Genomic DNA, 25,772 nt, shown 5'->3' with positions numbered 1-25,772 from the left:
GCTGCGCAACCAGACTCAATCTCAATATATTTTTAAAAATACAAAAATATGAATTTAAAGTAAAGAAAAAAAATTAAAAAAATTAAATTTTTTTCAAAGCATTTTTTAAATGCAAAAACAAACATGCTTTAATAAGAAAATTTAACCTAACCTGAAATGAAAAAAAATTATCATCACCCAACTTTTATATAATATAAAAAAAAGTCACATTAATTTATTTCCTCTTTAAGTATGAAAAACAATCAATAAGATAAAAGAAAAAAAAATTCAAAAGGGAAAAAATAAAATTGGAAATATCTTAAAGTATTTTTTAAAAAATATTGAGATAATATATTTTTTTAAATCTATTTTATATATAATTACATCAAAATAACACAAAAACATCTTAATATGAATTAAAAAAAAATTAATTTGAAGTAAAGAAAAAAATAAAAAATTGTCAAATTGTTTTCAAAGCATTTTTTTTAAAACAAAAACAAACATACTTTAATAAGAAAATCCAACCCAACCTGAAACAAATAAAAAAAAAACACTTATCATCAACCAATTTTGTTAGAATATAAAAAACTCACATCAATTTATTTTCTCTTTATTGTATAAAAATTAAATTTAAATTAGAGAGAAGATCAAAAAATCTCAGACCTAATATCCTTGGATCTAGTTGTGGAACCCAATCCAATACCCTTAGGTATGGCTGCGTTGCCAGACCTAAGATCGATGGATCTGGCTGGGCAGCCAGACCCAACACCTTTTTGAAGTGGTTTGGATCTGGATGGCCGGCAAGGCCCAACGCTATTATACATTTTCAAAGTGTTTTGGGTCTGGCTATCAAGCCAGAACCAATAGCTTTTGACAGAGAAGCAACGCCCCCAATCACGCTTGGGTCGTGTTGTAGCTGGACTCGTCAACCTTGGTTTCTGCTGGGAGCATGACCCATCAGCATGAGTCCTGTCCTTAGTAGGACCCATCAGCATTGGGTCCTACCCCTAACAGGACCCAATTCTTTTAATTTTTTTTTCTTATATAATTTAAAAAAAAAAATTAAAATTTTTTTATTTTTTTCTTTCATATTATCATATTAAAGTTGATGGAGCTCTCAATAATTTTTTTATTCACATCATATATTTTATATATTTGTATTATATAAGAGAGTTTTTTAATAATAAAATCTATTAAAAATAATTTAGAAATATTATAATATAATATTATTTTGGGTAATAGAAGATATTTTAATTTTATGACATTAGTGTGAGATTCAAAATTTTATCAATGTTTTATTGTCTTTAGATTTTTTATTCAATAGTTTTGAATTATATATATTATTAAATATATAAATAAATCATGTGTTAGGTCATGTCCCTAGCAGGATCCATTAGAGTTGGGTCCTATAGGAGCCGCACTCAATTATCTTGGGTCCTGCGCTAGGACCCAAGGTTCATGGATCCTCTATCAAGATCCATTACGATTGTATCCTATATTAGGACCCATTTCAATTGGGTTCTGCCTCCAAACCCAATCAAAATGCGTCCTGCTTCAAGACCTAATGCTCTTAAGTCTTAGGTTTCTAAATATTATTATTTATATTATAAATATTATTATTTTAATATAATTAAAAGTATTAATATAAAAATTATTATTATTTGTATTATAAATATTGTTATTTTTATTATAATTAATATTATTTATAAAATAATTAATAAATTTGAAAAAAAATTACTATCAATATTGAAAAACAACCTTAGATTTGATTTGAAGGATAAAATTAAAAATTATTATTATTATTATTATTATTATTATTATTATCTTTAATAAAAAAATTTTAAAAAATACTATTATGAGTATTGAAGAAAAATCAATTTAAAAAAAAGATTAAAAAGTATAAGAATTTGAGTAGACAAGTTAAATAGACTCAAAGCTCTTGGGTCCAGCATTGCAACCAAACCCAACATTTTTTGTCTTATATTTTTTTGATATATTTTTATGAAAATAAAATGTCGGCCAATGGCGTAGCGCGGGCCACCTAACTAGTGATATCTAAATTAGAATGTTTTTTATGAATGGATAATAATTACACTGAGAAACTAGTCAACAAAAGGTTACATTAAACCATATATGACTTTTGTAATATTTAGAGGATCATAACACGTTGCTAGATAATATACTTGATTTTCAAATATAACTTAATTAATTATTAAATTGATAATAAATTAAATTAGTTAATTTATTTAGTAATTCTATTTTCATGAAAATAATAATTTATATTTAAACCAACTATTAAAGACTTAATAGGTTATACATATTAAAAATTTTTTGTCAAAATTTAAATTCATATAACTAATAAGTGTGACTTGACTATAAATAATTTTTTAAAATGGAGGACTAGAATGTAATTAATATAAAATACTATAGTTATATAATTAGAAAAATCAAATAGTTATTTAATTAAATAAATTTCCAAAATTATACCAAAACAATTATATAATATTATTTTAAAAAAGATATTTTATTATTTAAAAAGTTATTTAATTCTTTCTATTAATATAAAATTATGTGTGATTTTTTGTTTATTCTCTTGTTTCCTCGTCATGGTATCATTTTGATTTCTACTTGATAAGCTTAAATTGAGCTCTCAATCACTTTTTCAAAGATTGGACTAAAGATATTTCGGTCACAACTTCCAAGAGAAGGAGAGCCATCCATCACGCAAGATTACAAACCTCTTTTAAATATTCCATGGGAAGGCCACTCATTTGAAAGGAACCACCCTAGTACGGATCATCTCTTTCTCGTTTTTGGAAAAAGAAAGTCTAATCTTCAGTCGTCGCAAAAAGAAAGATTCCCGAGTCCACACTATTTCACATCCCACCTGACTCACTAAATGCTCACTTTCCCCTCTTCATTTGAAGCATAACAAATTAAAAAATAGCAAGGCAATTATTCGAAGTTTCTCTCTGTCAACAAAATTAGTGCTTAATCATTGTGGTTCAGTGAGTGAAGAAATGTCGAATAGCTCGGAAAACGAAGTGGAATCACTTCCACAGATCATTGGTGATAAATCTTACAAGGAAGCACGCAAGGAAGAAGCTGACTCGTTTGAAAATCATCCTCTTGATAAATCCATGGTGGGCATCCCAGTTTTGGCTCAAAAACTGGTTCACACTCAAGCAACTATAATAGCAAGATGCTTGCCAGAGATAGTGAGGACGAGTAATGAGAAGCTGAATGCAAGTGTCTCGGAACTGAACAGGATGCCTAAGACTTTGTCGTCGGTTGGTGAAGCCCTGACAACTTTCATGGGCATTGTTGGATCCGCCAAAGAGTCGCTAAACAAGATCATTGTGAGAGGAGACTATGATGAGTATCTAGAAGATAAAAATATGCATTGCACTGCCAGATTGGTTGAAATGCTCGACCAATACTCAGATGAACTTCATAAGTGCTCTGAAAATGACCTTACAGGGAACTTTTTGATGGATGAGATTCAGGTTTTGGAGGAAGCCAAAGGGATTCAATTGCCAAATTTCCTTTCCCGCACCACCTTCCTTGCTATTCTGCAGAAAAAGGTTGAAAAGATATCGCACATACCAGTTGCCTTTGTTGACAAAGTATGGACTTACATTGAAGGTGTGGTCATATCTGTTTTGATGCATCACTCGGAAAACTACCACCGGCTTCAGCTATCCACTAGACGAGCAAGCCATAATCTCATAGCAAGAATGAAAGAGCATTCTAGAAATTGGGTCACAGAGATTGTTCAAATGGAGAAACTGACAGATTATACAAGCAATCCTGAATACATGAATGACTGGAACAAGCTCATGGCTCAACAGCATGATTTCACGCGTGATGTCCTGGAAAATGGGTACGTTTCTACATTCAAGATTGAAGGTTTGGGAGTGGTTCCAATTGCAGGTCTCAGGGGGTATGAGGAGCATGTTTTGCTTCAAGCTTTCGACTTGAAAATGAGAATGACTGCTTACTGGAAAATTGTTTTGAGGAGGTTGGTTGATTTTATGGCTCTGCATTTGCAGTTTTGTGTTCGAAATCTTGTGAACAAGGAATTGCAAGAGGAGATCGTCCAGGAGCTTGTCGGTAGACATGATGGTGCGATAGAAAGAATGTTAGAGGAATCTCCAGCTGTAGCTGCAAAGCGTGAGAAGCTGAATGTGAGCATCAAGTTGTTGAGGGAGTCCAGCAATGTTCTGGGAAACATCATGGACAAAATTGCTTCAAATGTCTAGTTTGAGTGTTGTCTATCTATCTATTTATCTGTACATATCTATGCTCGTTTGGCTTTTCTTTTCTTGTTTCTAAGATTGATGGCACGAAGGAGTTTGTGTCAATCTATCTTGTTTTACTTGTGTTTGTTCTAATAGTAGTGTGAAGATGTTTTCTATTTATGATTCTGGTTTGCTGAATTCCCAGAAGCTTTCTCTCACTAGTTCCGGTGTCCGGTGCTGTTAAATTAATTTAGATTAACATAAACGAACAAAAAAAAAATTCTTATTTATACTAAAAAATTTTTTAGATCACTTAAATAAAGAAATTATATATAAGTTAAATTGAAAATATTATTCTATTTTTAATAAGTAAAACAAAAATAAAAGTAAATTATAAATAATATATTTTTAAGTAAAAAATAATTGTATTTATATTTCAAAATAAACTTTAATAATATTACATAGCAGTTAAAGTTAACATAAAAGTAATGACAGTGTCATTAAAGATGAATAATGTGATAATAATTATATTTATTTTGATTACAAGTGTTATTAGATAATAGTAGCAATAATAACGACATAACTATTTTAATTATTATTAGAACTTTGTCTGGGATTTTTTTTATTTATATTCTAACCCAAAAATCTCATATACAATAAATATTCTCCTCTTATATATATTATATGGCTTATCACATATGAAGTACAAGTTTAGTTAATATAAGAAACATGGGAAATTTAAGATGATAAATAAATTTAAAGGACACGATAGTTTAGTACTAAACCCAATAAATTTAAAATAAATATTTTCCAATTAATTACGAGCAATTGGGCTAAATTGGAAAATGATTTATTTATTAGAGATCAAATTCAAAACTTTAACAAACAATACTAAAGAGGGGAAAACCTCAATTTTCGGCCCCGTTTGTTTGCTGAAAAGTAGTTATTTTTTAAAAAAGTGAATTCCGAGAAAGTATTTTTTCAATGTTTGGTAGTGTAATGAAAAATATGTTTGGAAAACACTTTCCAGTGTTTGGTTATGTCATGAAAAATGACCTGGAAAATAACTTATTAATATTTTATTTTTCTTAAATTTATTAAAATAACAAGGAACAAATCTTACAAATTAAAAAAGTTGAATGAGAATAAAATTGAAAAAAATATAATTTCATAAATTATCTCAAATAAAATAAATAATAATCAAAATAATAGAGATCAAATTTAAAAAATAAAAAAATTGGAAGATAAAGAAATTAAAATAATAATAATTAACATTTCATAAATTATTTCAAATAAAATAAGTAACAATCCAAAGAATGAGAACCAAATTTGATAGATAAAAAACTTTAATTAAAAAATAATAAGGGAAAATCAAATAGCAATTATAAAAATAAAGACCAAAGTTAATATAAAAATTAAATTCTAAAGGATGAAATTGAAAAACAAATATTCAGAACAAAATATATATATATATATATATATATATATATATATATAGCAATCAAAAATTCGAGGACCAAATTTGATATAATTAGCAAATAATATGATATTTATAAATTTTTCACAACTTCCGGAAAGTGTTTTCCGATCAAAATAAAAAGAAAACACTTTCCTGTAAACCAAGCCAAATTATTTTTTACTGGAAAAGTATTTTTCATTGAACTGAAAAGTGTTTTCCGTTGATTTAACAACTTTTCTAATAACAAACAAATACAAAAAAATTTAAAAATTAATTTTTAAAAAATTATTTTTTAGAAAACAAACACATCATTCTTTACAATTGGATAACGATTAATTCACAATAGTAAGGCAATAATTAAATGTTTACGGCACCAGTGAGATTTTTCCAGAATAACTAATGTTTACAAGAGAAAAAAAAATCTAGAATTATTCATATTTCTATTTAAATTTTTTTCCACTATGGTTCAACTTTTTCTTCAAATTTACCTTTATGACTTTCAATTATGCTCTACCCTTCTTTTTAACCTTTATGACTTTACTTTCAATTATGCTCTACCCTTCTTTTTACCTTTATGACTTTCAATTATGCTTTTTTGATTTATTGTATTATTTACTGCTTTCTTTACAATATTCTTATATTAACAAATCCTATATGTACAACTTCAGAATTCCTTCTCTGTCCCTTCTCCAAACAAGATGGGTATAGGGATATATGCTAATAAATGTGGAGGACCCATTAAGACTTCTTAACTTTCATTTCTGTGGGTGCTCCGGAATACAGGAGGAATGATTATTTTTAAAAATATTTTTAATTTAAAAATATTTTAAAATAATTTTTTTTAAAAAAAATATATTTTTAATATAAATACATTAAAATAATATGAAAACATTCAAAAAAATAATTTAAAGTAAATAAAAAATAAAAAAAATTAAATTTTTTCAAAAATATTTTTAAAATACAAAAACAAATGAGATCTTTATTTACACTAGATACTTGATTTGTATTTTATTGCAAGTCAGATATATTTTTTCAAATAAAAAAGATATATACAAGTGTTTTTAACACGTTTTTGTTGTAAAAAAATTTAAATCAAAATTAAAAAATCTATCCATATATGTAATTAAATAAATTAAAAATTATATGCATTAATAAATTAAATATAAAAATTATAAATAATAATTAGAAATAAAAATAAAAAAAAAATCAAATCAAATATCAAAGTATTAATTATTGATAAAAATAAATAAAGTCACCATATAAGTGACCTAGCTAACTAAAAGACTGAATGAGCAGCTTAAAAAGGTATTACTAGAGGCATCGTAGAACACACATATCTAGATATATTGATCATAGTATAGAGTTAATAAAAACATTAATCAAAATAAAACAATGCTTTATTTATTTATAAATCCATGAGATAATTATTAAGGAACATAATTAACGAGAGACCAAATAACTAAGAGACATGATGATTGAGGGTCGTAGCATCGAGGGACACGGTAATCAAGGGTCATAGTGTTATGTCGTGACGTGATTGGCGCCGAATGGCAAGTATAGTTGTTATGGATAAGTTTGAAAAATTATAAAATATATGATCTGAAAAGTTTAAGATTCATATCCTAGTATTATGTATTATGATGATTAAAAAAATTAATAATCTGCAAAAGTTTGAATAAGAGAATTATGATAATTGTATTATTTATTTGTCTAATATAAATTAAAATATTGTTATATTTTTTAACTTATTAGTTTAGCTAAGATTTAAGAAAAGTTATTCTTTGTAAAGAAGTATTTATCTTATTAGGTTAAAATACTAGTTGTTCTAAAATAAAAACATAAAAAAGAGAAAACAAATGTCTTTTTATTTAATATTAAGAATATATTTATGTATAAGTTCATAATCTCGTATATTAAAATATATATATATATATATTTTTAGTTTTTTTGAAATGTAGGTCAAGTTCTCATGGTTTTAATAAGCTAATTATTAAATCTAAAATGCATGTAAAATAAAAAGACTTTCTTTTGTAATTTTTAGTCTGCTAAATTATGCAAAAATGATTTATTTTTTAGAATATAAATAAAAATGTTTTGTTTTTTATATTTTTTTTTCAAACTTGGGAGTTTTTCATTTTTTTTTTTTGTATTTTTTTCTTGAGATTTTAAAGAAAAGCATGCATTTTTAATATCAGGTTAGTATCTTACAGTATAAATCTACAGTTTTGTTATTAAGTGAAAAGTTTAAAAATACTCGAGTGACCTACAAATAATTTTAAAATGGTCCCTTAATTTTTTTAGAACCTTTTGGAAAATATTTGAGGTATGTTTAGCAAAAGCACAAAAAATAAGAAAAGAAACATTGTTGGAAAGTCAGTAGGGCGTGTTTATCAAACACGCCCTTAACTAAGAATCAGAAGCTTAACCATCTAGGTGGTGGCCTAAGTTCAAACTCTAAGTTGCTCATGTGATGGCCACTAGAGGCTTACATGATCGTTAACTTCAGGGCCCGTGGAATCAGAAGCTTAAAAAATATGGCAAACATGCTTTAAAGACAAAATATTGCATTTTTTTTTTCTTTGATAAAAATTGATAATGCCAAACACTACCTTATTGAAAATGGACTTAGCCCGACCACTTGTGTTGGGCTTACTGACCTAAAGGACCAAGCATATAAACATGAAAAAGCACCTAAACTCTGCTGAGAACATGATGAACAAGAAGGATGAACCCGGAAACATGATTCCAAATGCAGACTAGATTACATCAAATTTAAAGCACAGATGTATAAGAAACTAACATTCAAGCAAGATTTTGACGCTGGATTAGGACAACAATCCAACAATTGTAATGATTATTCAATTTTTGGGAAGAACATGAAAGAAGAACCAAAAGTTAAATGATAGGATTTAAATGTTTTTAAATCATTAAGACTCAAGATTAGTGGTAAAAAAGTCATGTGTGCATGCATAAGAACTAACAATCGAACAACAAGATGTGGAAATAAAAAATCTAAAGCAATGTTCAATTGAAGAATACCAACCCAGAAACCCAGAAATGTAGCAACAAAGCCTCTAAAAAAATGAAATTTAACCCAAAAAAGCAAGTTAAACCTAGCAAACAGATTTAAAGCATGCTGAAATCAAATTGTTTGAATCATCGAAACAACAACAAAAAAACAAAAATCGATAGAAAAAACAATGAGCAAAGTCCATGATGACTGATGTAACCCAATTTTGACTCATTGACTTTTAATTTAATTTTACACGGTTTAAAATGTAAAATTAAAAGATTAGAGATTATTTTAATGAAAAGTGTGATTTGTCAACTTGCGTGAAAACTAAGAAGTACAATTTGCTTTTGTCATTCTATCTTTATCTTCAAGATAATCTTTATTTTCAAGATAATTCATGTCTTCAAAATAATGATAGTTATCAACTTTCAAATTTGATTCTTAATCAACATCAAACTTCAAAGAAGAGAATGAGTTTGATTGAAACTTGGTTTCTCACACGCAAATGGATTCTTGCACTATAAATATAGATCTCAGTGTATACAAAAAAAAAACAAGAGAAAAACCCTGGAGTGGGCAAAAAAAAAACAGCATAAAGTAAAGGAAAACAAGAATCAGAGGCATAGTAAAGTAGAGGAGAGAAGAATAATGGGCCACCATGCTTCAGTTATCATCTATGTTCCTGCATTGAAGTACAACCCGCTTCCTTTGCATTTTAATTCACTGCTACAATAACAACGAATTATAATTCACTTGCTACTGTAGGAAGTGAATTATAAATTCATTGGGCAACATGTTGCACACGTTTGCCATCCAGCCGGGTCTGGGTCACTGGTCTAGACTAGTGACTTGGCCAAGTCAACTAGGTCAAGCCTAACCAACATGGGTTGAATTGGACCCAGCCTAAAAAAAATAAAAATAAATAAAGATAAATAAAAAATAGAAATAGAAATTGAGCTTGCATTAGAAATAAGAAAATAAATATGTTTTTATTGATTTTATTTAATGATGTCAAAATGAAAAAAAAAATGATTTTAATTTTTTTTTTATTTTAGCTACGAACAACGCCAGAGTTGAGATTATTCGTAGTGGAATATTTACCAACGCCAGAATTAAGATTATTCGTAGTGGAATATTTACCAACGCCAGAGTTGGAATTATTCACATTATAATTTTTACCAACACCAAACTTTGAATTATTTCGTAGAGGAATATTTACCAACGCTAGAGTTGAAAATATCCGTAATTAAATATTCACTAACGCTAGAGTCAGGAATATTACCGATGAACCGTCATAACATAAACCAACAAAATTTTAGCAATTTAAGACAAGAGTAGCAATGTAGCTTACCTCAGGTAGGGTGCGCTAGGGGTGCTAATACCTTCCCTAGTCATAGTAACCATAATACTAGGTGGCGACTCTTTAAGCAAGACATTTTCTCCTAAAAAAACAAGATGTCAGATGTCTATTATTTTCCAATCAAGATTTTTTTTTAATTAGTCGCTGCGATGTCCGGGTGTGACAATGACAGCAAGCAAAGTAGAATTATATATACATAAACAATGTTTTATTGATTAAATTTATTGTCTTGAAACTTAAACAACATACCTACAACTTCAACAAACTCAGTAAGCTATCCTAAAACAACCTAATCCACAACAACATCAAAACTTAACATAACTTGTCATGGCATCACAAATGATTAACCAAACATTAAAGCATACAAAACAATATGGTAGATTATCATATATTATACCATGATCACATTCTAACATATTAAAACAAGGCAATTAAGCAAAACTTAAACATATACAAGTTATATTCAATGCATGCTTAAACATCTCAAAACAAGAATCATGGCTTAACAATATTATGAGCAGCAATTTAAAAGACAAAACAAAAGGGGAGGAGGTGTGCTCATTAAGCTCCACCTCCTCATCAAAGTTTGAAGAATAACTTGGCTAACAATGTTGCTTCCTTTGTTTAGAATCTTTTGCTCATTCCTTAAGCTTCAAATCTTTTGGTATATTTGTGTTCAATCTTGGATCCAATAGCTTTGCCTTTTACATCTTTCCTTCCACTTCTTATAAATATTTCCTAGACTTTCTATCAAAAAGCTTTAGTGGTTTAATCTTATATATGCTTTCTTTTTTTTTCTATCCTCCTCTTTACTCTTATAACATTGTGTTTTATTTTCCTTTTATAGTCTTAAAATGGCAGGTGATTATGAAACAATTTATGGGTTTGAAAGTGGTTTTTCAAAACTAGATCATAGGAAATTCTTTCTCACTGGATCTCTAACAAACTCTTAGAACTTCTAAAAAATATTGGGATCCTTATAACTAAAACCTTGCCAAAAATGATAGACCAGAGGTGCACCTTCCATGGATTAATTATAGAAAATAGGAGATCATTAAAGCCAACCAAGATACAGATCATGTAGAGGGGATGCATATCTAACACAGACATCAAATCTCATATGATTTAGAGGTTTAAAACTCCATATTTCTTGATTGGAAGGTGATTCATCGATTAGCTTGAATCTATCAAATATTGGGGAGGTTGATCAGAGACAAGATGTTATTGAGTTTATTAAGAAAAAAGAGGTATAAATGTGTGATAAGGATAGCTTATTCTTATAGAGAAGATGTTTATTAGTCGAGTGGTTGTGGTTGGAGTCTCTAAGGTGATCGGAGATGCCATATTCATTCGCCTGAAGGTGGTATCTCGATCAACCTTCTCGGCTAAAGAAGACAATAAAACAAAGATATACAATGTGTTACCATGCTCCTTCATTAAAAACAAGTGACATGTCATCTATTTAAACCCTAAAAATTAAGGTTTTCTAATTAGGGTTTTAATCAAATTTAATTTGATCCTTATTGTTTAAATTAAGCTTAGATGTCCTTAATTGAGACAAAACTAATTAATTTTATGCAATTAGGCCCCTGTCCAACATCAATTGAGATCCCTCAAAGCTAATGTCTTTTTCAAAGCAGTTCTTATTTTTTAATTTATTCAATTTGGTCCCTAATTAAGCCTTAAACTTTAATTTTCTTCAATTTAGTCCTTGTAAAAATTCATTACAACCCCAATGTTGCGCACCTTTTGGAGACAGGTTTGTGATCTTAAATTTATTCAATTTTGCCTTTAATTAACCACCTAAACTTTGATTTTCATGCGATTTCACCATTGATTTCATCCAATTAAGCTTGTAAAAATTAAGTCTGGTCCTATAAAATTCTAATCTTCTCAATTAAGCTCATATTATGTTTCCCAACTTAAATTCTCACCAATTAAGTCCTTGATAAAATTAATTTGACATATGAAAAGTCTAATTAAGTACTAGCAATTAATTAATTCTTTTAATTTTGGCCTAAATTAATTTATAAACTTAATTTAAACAATGATTAAATCAAATTAACCTATTAAAAATCTAATTAAGTCCTCAAACTTAATTTTTATGCAAATTCATCCAATATCCACTAAAGTTAACCCTAAATTTGCATTGTCTTTCACATTTAGGTCATTCAAGGGTGCAATTGAGTTTTTATAATTGTCAAAGACCCAATTTGGTCTCAACATCCCTCATTTTGTAAATCTAGATCCTTCTTCAACCTGTTCTTGCCAACCAAGTCGCTTGTCTTCCTGTATTTTTATTTTTATTTTTCAACCCTTTTCCCTTTTTTATTTTTGCATAAAAGAAAAAATAATAATTTTACTGAAACCTAAAACAGGGTCGTGACAACATAGAGGCATTCTATAAATAAATAGATAATACAAGATTAAGTCTCATTCCCATGTACGGTTTGAGGCAAATCTCCCTTCATGAGGAAGTTTTTACTTTATCAAGTTAAATCATAACTGTTATAAGGCTCAAATTTTACCATAGCATTTATTTTCTATTTTGTATCTTTAAAACTTGAGGGTATATTTTATAGTGTGATTTTATACCACTAGATAATAAAAGTCCACAGCTACTTCCTAACATTGTATATTAATTAAACAAAATATTGTTGAGAGATTTTTGGTATTTTGATCAAACCCTAACGTATAGTTATAAACTGGTTATGATATTAATTTTGCATTTATAAAACATGATTAAAATACAATTTTATCTTTTGTAGAAAATATGCATGAAAAATATTTATGATTTGGTCATATGCGTGAGAAGAAAACATATTTTTTGTGTTTTTAAAATGAGGGAATATTATTGAATTTTTTAGATTTTCTAAAATTTCATAGAAAAATCAGGTATTTTAATATCAGGTTTGTATCATATAGTGTAAATTTATAGCCAATATTAATTGAACTTATAGAGAAAAAACCTATTTTTGTGTTTTCTAGAATAAGAAACTTTTTTTGTAGTTTTTAGGATATTGAAAAAAAAAAATGAGAAAAATCAGGTATTTTTAATATTGAATTAACATCTTATAGTGTAAGTTTGCGGCCCAATATTAAACAAAATTGTTAGAAAAATATGCGAGAGACCCACAAATATTTTTAGAATAGTCCCTGAATTATTTCAGGTTTTTTTTTTTTTTTTAATTTTTAAAGGTTTGTTTGGCTAGATACACAAATAAAGATAAAATAAAACCAAAGAAAAATGGCTTAAGACGTGTTTGTCAGACATGGCTTTAGCCTAATTTCAAAGGCATTAAAAGTACCTTAAGGGTATGTTTGACAAACACGTTCTTAAGTTTAATTTTAATTTTCTCAATTAAGCTTTCAAACTTAAATTTTCACCAATTAAGTTCATAATAAAATTAATTTCACTCATTAAAAACCTAATTAAGTTCTTTTAATTTTATCCAAATTAATTCTAAAATTTAATTAGACTCATGATTTAATCAAATTGATCAATTAAAAATCTAATTATGTCTTCAGACTTAATTTTTGTATATATTCATCCGATAATCATTTGATTTAATCTTGAATTTGCATTGTTTTTTAATTTTGGATACAATGGGGTACAATTGGACTTTTAATTTTGTTTAAAAATTTAGTTTGGTTTCTTCTTGCATTTGAAATCTTTGATGTTGATGGTTTTTATTAAAAAAAATAATAATAATTTTGAAGAAAACTCTGGAGTTATGACACACACAATATAATACTAAACATATACGTACAAAGCTTTAAATTATCAAAACAGAGTCAGTTTCACGTCTTGACTGAATCATTTGAACACACATTCAAACCACCATCATCTGTCTTCACCATCTCTTTTAGTTTTTATTTGATTACACACGCGTGCGTGCATGGAATACAAGTAATGTTGCACACACAAATCATGGATGTTTGTAAATTGAAAATATTAACGCAAAGAAACAAAAACAACAGAACACACAGATATGACAAACAATAAGATCTAAAGAAAATAATTGCAGGCAAAACATTGATGAGTAAATACAAGCACACAAATCATGTATATTTGTCAAACAAAACAAATAAGATAAAAGATTCGAAGAGGAATTTTCACATTGAAGAGAATTAAATTGCTCCAAATATGAAAATCAAAATCAAAATCGTACGAGAAACAAGTTTTTGCTTTTGGAGCCAAAGTTGTGTAATGAGAAATTTATCTTTATTTGTTTTATATTTTAAAAGTATTTTGAAAAAAAATTAAATTTTTTTTTTCTTTGTTTTAAATTAATATTTTTTGTGTTTTCAGATTATTTTAATATGTTGATGTCAAAAATAAATTTTAAAAAATATATTATTTTAATGTATTTTTGAGCAAAAAACACTTTAAAAAATAATCGCTACCACATTTTCAAGTACCCCCTAACTTTACTCATAAAACCAAATTTAGTGGCAATTTAAAAAAGTGATTTCAAATTTAGAACTCACGCATAAAAGTTAATTTTCATGAATTTTGGAAATAAAATTACAATAAATTGAGCAATTTTGAATTTGAAATCTTCAGCTACAAAAATTGATTTTCACGAGGAAAGAGAGAGAGAGAGACCTAGCACAACCACAGACAATGCATAAATATAAAGTCCCAAAATAAAAATAAAATATACAAAAAGACTAAGAATATAAACAGTATAGAAAATGGCCGTTAGGTTTTGAAGAATTAGAGAAATTTCTCAAAAAAAATTACATTTTAAAAAAAAATTATGTATTTGTTTTAGAAATATTTGAAAGATCGAGGATGAAAAATGAGCTGAAACAATAACGTAGAGCACAAATTAAGTCAATAAATAATGCTTTATGGTTTTCCTCGTTTGAGTGTTAAAACACAAATTTTTGCATGCGTACGTGTGCAGTCATCCAATTAATCTTGTCTCAATTATAGAAGTGTTTGGATACCAGGAACTTACTTTGAATCTATAAACAGGAAACTACTTGGTGATTGTTGAAACGACACGAATTTACAAAATCATGAATAGGAGATGAAGAGAATAAGTGCTATATATGACCAGCTGCTAGTTTATCTATATATATTCAACAATCTTTTTTCTAGGTCATCAAGTCTTGAGCTATGCAATAGAAAGGTTCTCTCAGTACATAATTATAACTTAGTCTGCGGAGTCATAAAAAAATGAAATAAAATTCAAATACAAAAACAAAAATTGTTTAGTTCTTATTTCTTCTTTATTATATTGTGTTGTTTGTAACTAGCCGCTTGTACTTGCTTGGTTTATCAAAAAGAAAAACAAAAAACAGCATTTTCATAGCTCGCTCACAGCAATCATTCAGGAAAGAGTATAAAGCCGAAATAATAAAAAAAAAATTTATAAAAAACAATTAATTTAAGAATGCTGTAAGAAAAAAATGTTATAATTTTTTTTTTCTACATGTCAAAGTGATAGAAAAAAAAAATATCCTTCACATATCCACCCAATTATTAATTGTTTTGGAAATGATACAAAGAAAGATGTTTTTGTTCACAATAGAAAAACTCTCCTTTTATAATTATTGGAATTATAACAATGAACAAAAAAAAAAAAACATAAATTACGAGTTTATAAATAGAGTACAAGTTCTAGATAAGGAGTTTCATATTCTAAATATACTTGAAAAAAAAAAAAACTAGATTGTGTAATGATGAAACTAAAAAAAATACACACTTAAAATATATGATCCTTTTTTGAGTGGGCTCTATCATGGAAAAGTTATTTTTTCACCCTCAATTATAAATGAAATTTCCATAAAAAATTACATAGAGGCTACGGGTAAATAAAATTTATCTTATCCTTTTTATTTCTAATTATCAAGAATTTGAACAAAAAATAGATACATTTAAATGAAGACAATAAAAAAAATCATTTGAACTAAAATGGGTTTTTTCTTGAACTTAATTAATGAATTTGTTACAAAAACAAGTTTCAATTTAAAGAGACTCTTTCCAATAATAATAGAAAAGAATCACAAAGAAGAAAAAATGAATGAAGAAATTAATAAAAAGATTATACAAGATACTACATCTCCTATATATTTTATGCCTTCTTTTGCAAAGAAATTGTAAAGCCAACTTTATTGGTAATTCCATCAATTACTTGCAATTAAAAATGTCTTTGTTAAAAATATTGCATAAAAAACATCTATGTAAGTATAATTATAGAATCAATAATACATCATATTTATTAATTTGTCTCAAAGAATTAAAAAGAAATAACATTTAATGAGACTCGAATTGTATTCTATTAAAAGAAATATTGAATTACCATTAAATTAAATAATTCTATTAAGTATACCCTTGTCAAGTTTTTAATGATTATTATTTAAGTTGCCAGGTAAAGTATTGAAAAATCAAGTATAAAAAATGAGCTGAAACAATAATGTAGAGCACAAATTAATTCAATAAATAATGATTTGTGGTTTTCCTCGTTTGAGTGTTAAAACACAAATTTTTGCATGCGTGTGCAGTCATCCAGTTAATCTGTCTCAATTATAGAAGTGTTTGGATACCAGGAACTTACTTTGAATCTATAAACAGGAAACTACTTGGTGATTGTTGAAACGACACGAATTTACAAATTCATGAATAGGAGATGAAGAGAATAAGTGCTATGACCTGCTAGTTTATCTATATACATTCAACAATCTTTTTTCTAGGTCATCAAGTCTTGAGCTATGCAATAGAAATTTTCTCTCAATACATAATTTTAACTTTAAGAAAAATAAAATTCAAAGAGACTCTAATTTTATTCTATTAAAAGAATTATTGGATATACAACCATTAAATTAAATATTTCTGTTAAATCGACCATTGTCAAGTTTTTAACGATCATTATTTAAGTGGCTAGGTAAAGTCTTGACACAATTGTTTTATATTAATTCTGTATCTCGAATTTATTTGGAATAAATAGCGACCGGCACGAATGGTGCAACGACTGCCCTATTATCTCCGGCATGGACTTGGTGAAATTGAATTCTCCGTGAAGATACGGAGTACCAACGGCTAGACGGTAAGACCCCATGCACCTTTGCTATAGCTTCGCAATGACAACATTGATCGAATGTGTAGGATAGGCGGGAGGTGGTGACACACAACGACCAATCCTAAAAGACCATTCTTTCATCTAAGGATGCCTAACCGCCGTATCGAAAATTTTCTGGGGGGAGGGGGGACACTTTGAGGTGGGTAGTTTATTTGGGGCGGATGCCTCCTAAAGATTAGCAGAGGTGTGCAAAGGTAGGTCCAAGATGATTAAAATTCTGATATTATATTAAAAAAAATTATTATAATTTGAGAATTTTTAAAAATAATTTTATATGGAATTTTAAAAAATAATTTTATATGAACTCTCTGGATCACTTACATCAGCCTTGTTCTAGTTTTTAGTTTATTAATTTTAAAGTTTGATGGTATTAAAACGAGTTAATTTGCAAGATACAGATGAGACAAATAAAGTGTGCAAGGAATTATGAACAATAAAAAAAAGGAAGTAAATTAGAATCTTCATTCTAAATAATCCTATTGTGCTGTGGAAAGTCAAGGAAATCTTATCCTGGAATAAAAATAAATAAAGAAGAGTCATTCGAATAATTAGCATGTGTTGTTAAAAGTAAAAGAAACCTTATCCTAGAAAAGGAGGAGGAGGAAGAAGAAGCAGTCAAGTAATTAATTCTGACCCTAGAAGAGTGAAAAATATAAATAGTTAAGCCCTTTCCCTGCGTTACAAGGAACTTTCATGAAGATTGAGCTTGTGGAGAGAAATACACCATGTGGGCTTGATCATGCTTGCGTTGACTGTGACCAGAATAAAAAATAAAAATAAAAATCGTACGTGTGACCCGTCCTTCACTCTTGATTTTCCTTGATGTTAAGTTCATCCCTTTACTCTTGTTTTCTTAGCAATGAAGTCCCTGCATCGCTAAGATTATACTATTCTCCCTTGATTATTCAAATCGTGTATTTTGACTGTGGCCAGAATAAAAATGAAAATCGTACGTGTGCCCCGTCCTTTACTCTTGATTTTTTCTTGATGTTAAGTTCATCCCTTTACTCTTGTTTTCTTAGCAATGAAGTCCCTGCATCGCTAAGATTATATTATTCTCCCTTGATTATTCAAATCGTGTATTTTGACTGTGGCCAGAATAAAAAAGAAAATCGTACGTGTGACCTGTCCTTCACTCTTGATATTTTATTGATGTTATGCTCATCCCTTTACTCTTGTTTTTTTAGCAATGAAGTCCCTGCATCGCTAAGATTATATTATTTTCCCTTGATTATTCAAATCGTGTATTTTGACTGTGGCCAGAATATATATAAAAATAAAAAAAATTCGTACGTGTGACCCGTCCTTCACTCTTGATATTTCCTTGATGTTAAGTTCACCCCTTTACTCTTGTTTTCTTAGCAATGAAGTCCCTGCATCGCTAAGATTATATTATTTTCCGTGTATTTTCATTTAGGGTTTCTCCTGCCACGGCACCTGCCTTATCATGCAAAAGGGGTATAATTTTAATTAATATAAAATCATTAAGAGAAGAGGAATGGAATATACCTGTGTACCACAGATAAACCCATTGCGTGCTGCGGTCGTGGTTGATTGCCAATAGAAATTGAGACAATCTTGACTTTCAAAGCCAATGTGGGAATTTCCTTTTGACACTCATCTTGTATGAAAATTCGAAGAAACTTGCATGGGCATCGTGATAAGCACAAAATCAGTGGCGGTGGTGCTCATGAACCGTATAAAAACCAAGGCGGTCGTTCCCTGTTTATCACAACATCAACAGACATGTCTTCTCACCAGCCCACCATGCCATGCAGTACTCGTTCGAATTCGGATTTCGACGAGTATCAGTGGGTCATTAACATCGGACGAGCACTCGAGAAAGAGCTTGAAGAGGATGATGATGAAAGCCCGGTGTGCATTTTTACTGTCCCCAGGACCTTGATGTCTTCCGATCCCGAATCTTATACTCCACAACAACTTTCACTAGGCCCGTACCATTACCGGCGTGCTGGTCTTCATGAGATGGAGAGGTATAAGCTGTCAGCAGCCAAGAAACTGCAGAACCAACTTCAAAGCCACAGATTTGAAAATCTTGTCGAGCAGTTGATAAAGCTCGAACCACAGATTAGGGCATGCTACCACAAGTACTTGGATTTCAACGCTGAAACGCTAGCGTGGATGATGGCTTTGGATGTTTCGTTCTTGCTTGAGTTTCTTCAAATTTATTCTGTCAGAGAAACTAAGATGTTATCGAGGGCCCCGTCACGAATGTCTCATTTGCTTGATTATTCGAAGAGGAAATCAGCTCACCATGTTATTCTCAGAGATATGGTGATGCTCGAGAATCAAGTTCCACAGTTTATATTGAGAAAGGTGCTCGAGTTTCAATACATGTCAGCTGAATTAGCTGATGAAATGCTGCTGTCCATGGTTATAGGATTAGCTAAAGAGCTCTCCCCTTTCAAGATGATCGAGTTGCCAAAGACTACGGAAGTCTTGGAGCATTCCCACTTGCTAGACTTCTTGTATGCCATTATCGTGCCCAAAGTGGAAGGACCGTTCGAGATAGTACTTGAAGAAGTTGCAGACCAGATCGAAAGCGATAGTCAGCAAGAAGAAGAACGATCTGAGGTAGATTCAAGTTACGTGAAACAACTCCTCACCGTGACTTGGAATACGGTTTCACAGCTAAAGATAACGCCAGTACGTTTGCTCAAGAACATCTCATCATCTATGACGATCAAGTTGAAATTGTCTTGGACAATCCTATCTAAACTCAAAAATCCTGATGACCGTGAAAATGAGGACTCCAGTACAGGCAAGAGCAAGCCACCACTGGTAGAAGAGATCACAATTCCTTCAGTCACCCAGCTCTCAAAATATGGCGTTTCCTTCATCCCTACAAAGGGTAACATCTCAACCATTGCTTTCGACAAAGAGAAGGCTGCATTTCACCTGCCCACAATTAGTTTAGATTCAAACAGTGAGGTGATGTTCAGAAACTTGGTAGCATATGAAATATCAAGTGCATCAGGGCCCTTGCTTTTTACTCGATACATAGAGCTGATGAACGGGATCGTCGACACGGAGGAGGATGCAAGATTGCTTAGAGAAAGCGGCATTATTTTGAACCGTTTGAAGAGCGATGAAGAAGTGGCCAACATGCTCAATGGGATGAGCAACTGCAAGTGCATTAGGTTGACGAAAGCTCCATTCTTAGATAAGGTGATTGAAGACGTGAACAAGTATTATGATGGCCTATGGATGGTGAGGATGAAAAGATTCATGAAGCGGTCTGTGTTCTGTTCATGGCAATATCTCACCATGTTGGCCGCCATTTTGCTCTTTCTCTTAATGGCCATGGAAGTGTTCTGCTCATTTTATCAATGCTCTCGGATCTTTCACGTTGATATTTTTAACACTACCTCGTCATGATGATGGTGCTCTAGATCTCCCTTTCTGCATATCTTATGTACATTATTTTTGTTTCCATGATGTTAACTAATTGTTTCATTTGTATATTTATTTATTTATTTGTATTATTGTAACGTCAAATCAATTTAATGTTGATAATTGTAATTATTTGAACTCTTCCCTCTTTTAGGTGTTTTTTTTTTTTTTTACCATTATTCATAATTTAAATATTAATTATTGCTAAAGCTTATTTCAAATTTATGAGCCCCCTTTCTTGATCTCTGCTGTTGAATCCGATGCGCTCTCTCTTTCTAGTGAATAAATTTTTCACAGGGACATTTCGACAATTTATCAGAGGCTTAAAAAGTTATAGAGCTATTACTCAAAAGTATTATTTAAGAATGTTTTACTATATATCCACTTTGATAGAAAGTAAAACTGTTGATAATTTCAGGGCCATAAAAATTATATAAGTCCGAAACTCTACATAAATTAAAAAAAAATATATTGATATTTTTGTAATAATAGTTAGTTTATTTACTTTTTAAATAGCTCAATTTAGGATAATATAATTTTACTATGGTTGTTGTAAATTATTGTTTTACATTTAATGAAGCAAGATTATTTTTTTAATGTAAATCAACAAATTATTCTTTATACCTTTATACTAGTAGGTTTTTAATATCCTATTAGTTTTATTGATTTAAAGCAACTGTTATTATTGAAATAATTTAATTCGAATTATATTTAAGTGATACTATAGAGCCTTTTTTACAGTACTCGTGTTTAGAAATATATTTTTAGTTATTTTTCAAATTATTTTTTACTTTAAAAATATATCAAAATAATATTTTTTTTTTATTTTTTAAAAATTATTTTTGACATCACCTCAAATCAAAATGATCTAAAAACACATATTAATTTTAAGTAAAAAAAAAATTAAAATTTTTTTAAAAAAAAATACTTTTAAAACACAAAAACAAATAGGACAAGAAAACCAGCTAGAGTTTTTAATTGTTGCTAAGTTAAAGCTTATGATATATTTATTATATATAGAGATAGAGGATAGGTTATAAAAATAACTTAATGACTACCTTGATACATGTATTTTTTTTCCACGTCAACTGAGTGTTATATTTTATTATTTAAATAAAAAGAGACAAATAGTTAGAATAGAGGGAATTTATATTTTTTTATTTTAAAAATATAAAAATTTATTTCAAAATCTTTCAAGAAATACATTTATTTTTTATTTTTCCCTCCAATTAAACATATTCTTATTCACTAGAACGCTATCCAAATACAATTTAAATATTCTTTTTAAATAATTTTAAAACCACATCCTCTGTATATACATTAAAAGATAATTAAAAAAAATCTATATTATATTATAGAAATTAATATATAAATAAAATTATGAATATTATCAAGACTTTCCTTAATACATGTGCATCATACCATATATTTATCTAAAAAAACTCTCATCATGTCACAAAATCAAAACTATATTCATATCTTACTCTCAATATTTCAATTTGTTCCAATTCTATTTTTTTTTTATTTGAATAGTATAAAAACTATGATATCATTTCATATATCATAATACATAAAAAAAAAAACATTATAAATTAAACAGCATTAATAAAATAATTAAAAAGAATAAAAACCATAAAATAATCTAGTATATTCATATACGGCAGGTAGCATCTTGGTTTGTTTTCCTTTTTTTGTTGCAAGTATAGTTTGAAAACCCGGCTCGACCCGGCGAGTTGACCCTAGATCCGGTAACCTGGGGCTGGAAACTAGATCAAGGGTTAAAAAAATAAAAAAATAAATAAAAAACTCAATGTGACCTGTTGCCACAAGACCATGTCTAAAATCAGGTTGATTTTATTTTTTTATTAAAATAATTTATTATGATTTAAAAATAAAAAAATTTGACTCGAATCACTTAATACCTCAGTTAAAATTCAAAATTCAGATTTTAAATTGGGCTAGTCACTGAAACCGTCTGAAATTATGATGGTAAGTTATTCGGTAAATGTCGCTATCATCCCATGAGATTTGTCCTCATAGTCATTTTTAAAGTTCCATTGGGTTATTGACTTGCTTAAATCTGAAACCATCAATTTTATAATTTCTCTTTTTATTTAACAACCGTTAGTTAATACTAGATTATTTTTGCGGGCTCTCATTGTGACTTAGACTAAAATTATTTATCATAAAAAAAAAATATCTAGACCATAAAAATGAAAAGCTAGCATATAAAATTTGATTGAAAAAGGGCTTATAATTAGTAAAAACAAATTTGGTGTTAACTAACTAATTTTAAATATTCAATTGATTTTTATGATATTTTTAAAGATTCCTTTTATTAGTATAATCTTTTTATCCATAATTCATATATAAAAAATAAATTTTTTCAAAAAAAATTAATCGACTAGCCCATCATACCTTAATATAAGGCTAACGTTATAACAATAACAATATCCCAATGCTAATATATAAATCCCATCTCACCTATATTTAATGAATAAAAAATACCAATATTAATGAAATTATTTAAATTCTTTTTTTATTTTAATCTTCATTTTTATTCTTTTTTATAAGTACGTAAATCTCTAAATAATATAAAATGACCTTTCTAAATCTCATAACCCATGAGTACCCTACTAAAACTTTAATTATCACTATCAACACTCTAATTACACTTCAAAAACAAGTTAATAAAAATTAATAAAATGAAAATATAAAATAATATAATTGCATTATAATTTATCAGAATATTAAATTGCATCTTTCATTTTTTTTTTCTATGAGAATTTTAATCATTGTGTTGCATTACTTTTCAACTCGTTTTGAATCAAAAGATTTGTCAGAGAACACATTATTTATTTTGAAAAGTTTACTAATACTTAAAAAAATATATATATAAGAAAAAGGATTACGAAAATTTTAGTTCATTATTATTATTCATCTTTGTTGCAGGGGATATTTTGGTGAAGTGATTAAGATTGGTAGGGTAAAATTAGAAAATAAATCACTGCCTATTTTTATGATAACTAGAAAGTAATGATAACTATAAAATCTATCTAGTTTTTGAGAAGTTCTAGATAAAGGTAATTTATATCTGGTTTTTTAGGCTTTTAAAAACACCTAAATAAACCCCTCTAATCGAATACAAAACATTGGTACCAAGATAGACAATTTTGGTGGCTAAAATTATTATAAATGTGATTTTCTTCTCTAATGTTGGAATCCAACAAGTCCCTCTCACTTATCTCTCTAATCAGGAACTAAAATATAAAAAAAAATAAAGTTTTGGGCCAAAATTGAATTTTAGACATTCAAAATGAACCTAAATTATATTTTTATAGAGCTTAAGGACTAAAAGTGTATTTGGTTTGAAAACTCTAGACACGCCATCCATTTCAGCCATCTTTTTTTTATTTATTTAGATCCTCATTCTTTCAATGTTGCTTTTTCCTAAAAACTCGGATAAGTAATTGACATTCAATTTAGGGTCAAATCACAAAAAATAAAAATTTGAGAAATGCAAAAGTAAAAATATATATATACAGCAAGTGAACGGTAATATACTAGTGTGTGAACAGTGCAACATAATGTTTTCTTTATAGTAAAAACACCACATGCTTTAGAGTTTTATGTAATCTACTTTTCAAACTATTTTTCGCTTGAAAAAACATTAAACTTGATTTTTTTAATGATTTTAATGTGCCTTTCATCCCGATCAACTTAGGCAGGGAAATGGAGGACTAAACTGAGTGAAATTAGGGCTTATCCATGAATTCTTAAAAATAAAAAAACAAATATAAAAATAAATCATTTTAATATATTTTTAATTGTAGAATTTCTTTTTGCAAAAACACCATATGATGTGAGCCTGGAGGATAAGAACCCTAAAATACACAAGCAAGAAAGAACAAGCCCAAAAAAACTAAAATCAAATTTTGTTGATAAATACTCAAAATAATGATTATTGAACCAAGACACTGAAAATGAAAATGAAACCTACCTAATAATATATAGAGAATTGCAAATGAGAAATGTAAAAAAACATCACTAAAAATAATTAGTTATTCTTCGATAGCATAGGATTGTTGTGGCCGCCTTTAAATTTCCTTGTAGCACTAGGAAAAATTGCCGAATTTATTTCCACTTAAAATAAGAATTGTTGAGTTGTTAATCTTATTTGATAAGAATTTTTTGCTTTCATAAATATTGTCTTCATAGAAAATGAATCTTTGCTACATAAAAAGTCCACAAATCATTAAAAAAAAAAAAAAAAACAAATAGCAACAACTTCTAGCATGTATTATAATGCTTTCTAATATCTTAATTGACTTAAAATTTTAACTTAAAATAAAAAAATATTTTTTAAAATTTTTGGTAATTTTAATTCAATTCAATAATTGAATTGAAAATTATGAATATTAGTATAAAACTGTACATTATAAAATATTAAGTAAAAAACCAAATCTGATTGTCCAAGACTCGTATGATTATCAAAATCTCTCCCGATGTTGTATATAATTTTAAATAAGTTCTATGAGATGGTCCCTCTAAATGAAAAATTATATAATCTTGCCCCCCTGAATGCCACATCATGGATTCATCCCTGGATGAAACAGTGTTCCTTTTAGGAGGATAGTAATGAGGACGAGTGGACGACGAGAGCCCGATCACGAGTCATGATAGACATAGAGGCTCGCTGTTATTTTCAGATGTGGTCGTTGGAATTTGCTTACATTAATTGCATGAGTTGAGAAGATATGCTTCAGTTGACTTTCTTTGGTTTTTGTATCGATCGCTCTAGATGCCTTCACCAATACTCAAAATTCTTACGGAGGTTAGTGCTAGGGGTTTTGCATGATTGTTTTTATATTTTATAAGTATTTTTTTAAAAAAAAATTATTTTATTTTAAATTAAAATATTTTTTTGTGTTATCTAAAATTTATTTTGATGTACTGATATCAAAAATATTTTTTAAAAATAAAAAAAAATTATTTTAATACATTTAAAAATATATATTTAAAAAAACAATTAGTATTATAATTTCAAACATGCTAAACTATTCAACTTATCACGAAACAGACAAAGGGCATAACTGTAATTAAATACTATCTTGCAAATATACTATGAGAAAAATTCTACCAAAAAAGTTAGGTAATTTAAGAGATATGTTTTTAATTGTTTTAATTATTTTTTATATTCAATTAAGTTTGAGGA

At 28.4% G+C, this 25,772-nt stretch overlaps 2 protein-coding genes across 2 annotated transcripts; both read left to right on the top strand.

The window, feature by feature from the left end:
* The first annotated feature begins 2,750 nt into the window (after positions 1-2,750).
* LOC118053744 (dynamin-related protein 4C) lies at positions 2,751-4,400 on the top strand. The gene has a single exon (XM_035065089.2). The coding sequence runs from the start codon at positions 3,000-3,002 to the stop codon at positions 4,239-4,241; it is 1,242 nt and encodes a 413-aa protein (XP_034920980.1). The 5' UTR covers positions 2,751-2,999; the 3' UTR covers positions 4,242-4,400.
* Positions 4,401-18,889: 14,489 nt separating this feature from the next.
* LOC118053799 (putative UPF0481 protein At3g02645) lies at positions 18,890-20,542 on the top strand. The gene has a single exon (XM_035065173.1). The coding sequence runs from the start codon at positions 18,890-18,892 to the stop codon at positions 20,540-20,542; it is 1,653 nt and encodes a 550-aa protein (XP_034921064.1).
* The last annotated feature ends 5,230 nt before the right edge of the window (positions 20,543-25,772 follow it).

The sequence above is a fragment of the Populus alba genome, chromosome 9, assembly GCF_005239225.2.
Source record: "Populus alba chromosome 9, ASM523922v2, whole genome shotgun sequence".
Taxonomy (NCBI): domain Eukaryota; kingdom Viridiplantae; phylum Streptophyta; class Magnoliopsida; order Malpighiales; family Salicaceae; genus Populus; species Populus alba.
This window is presented reverse-complemented; position numbering and strand designations above follow the sequence as displayed.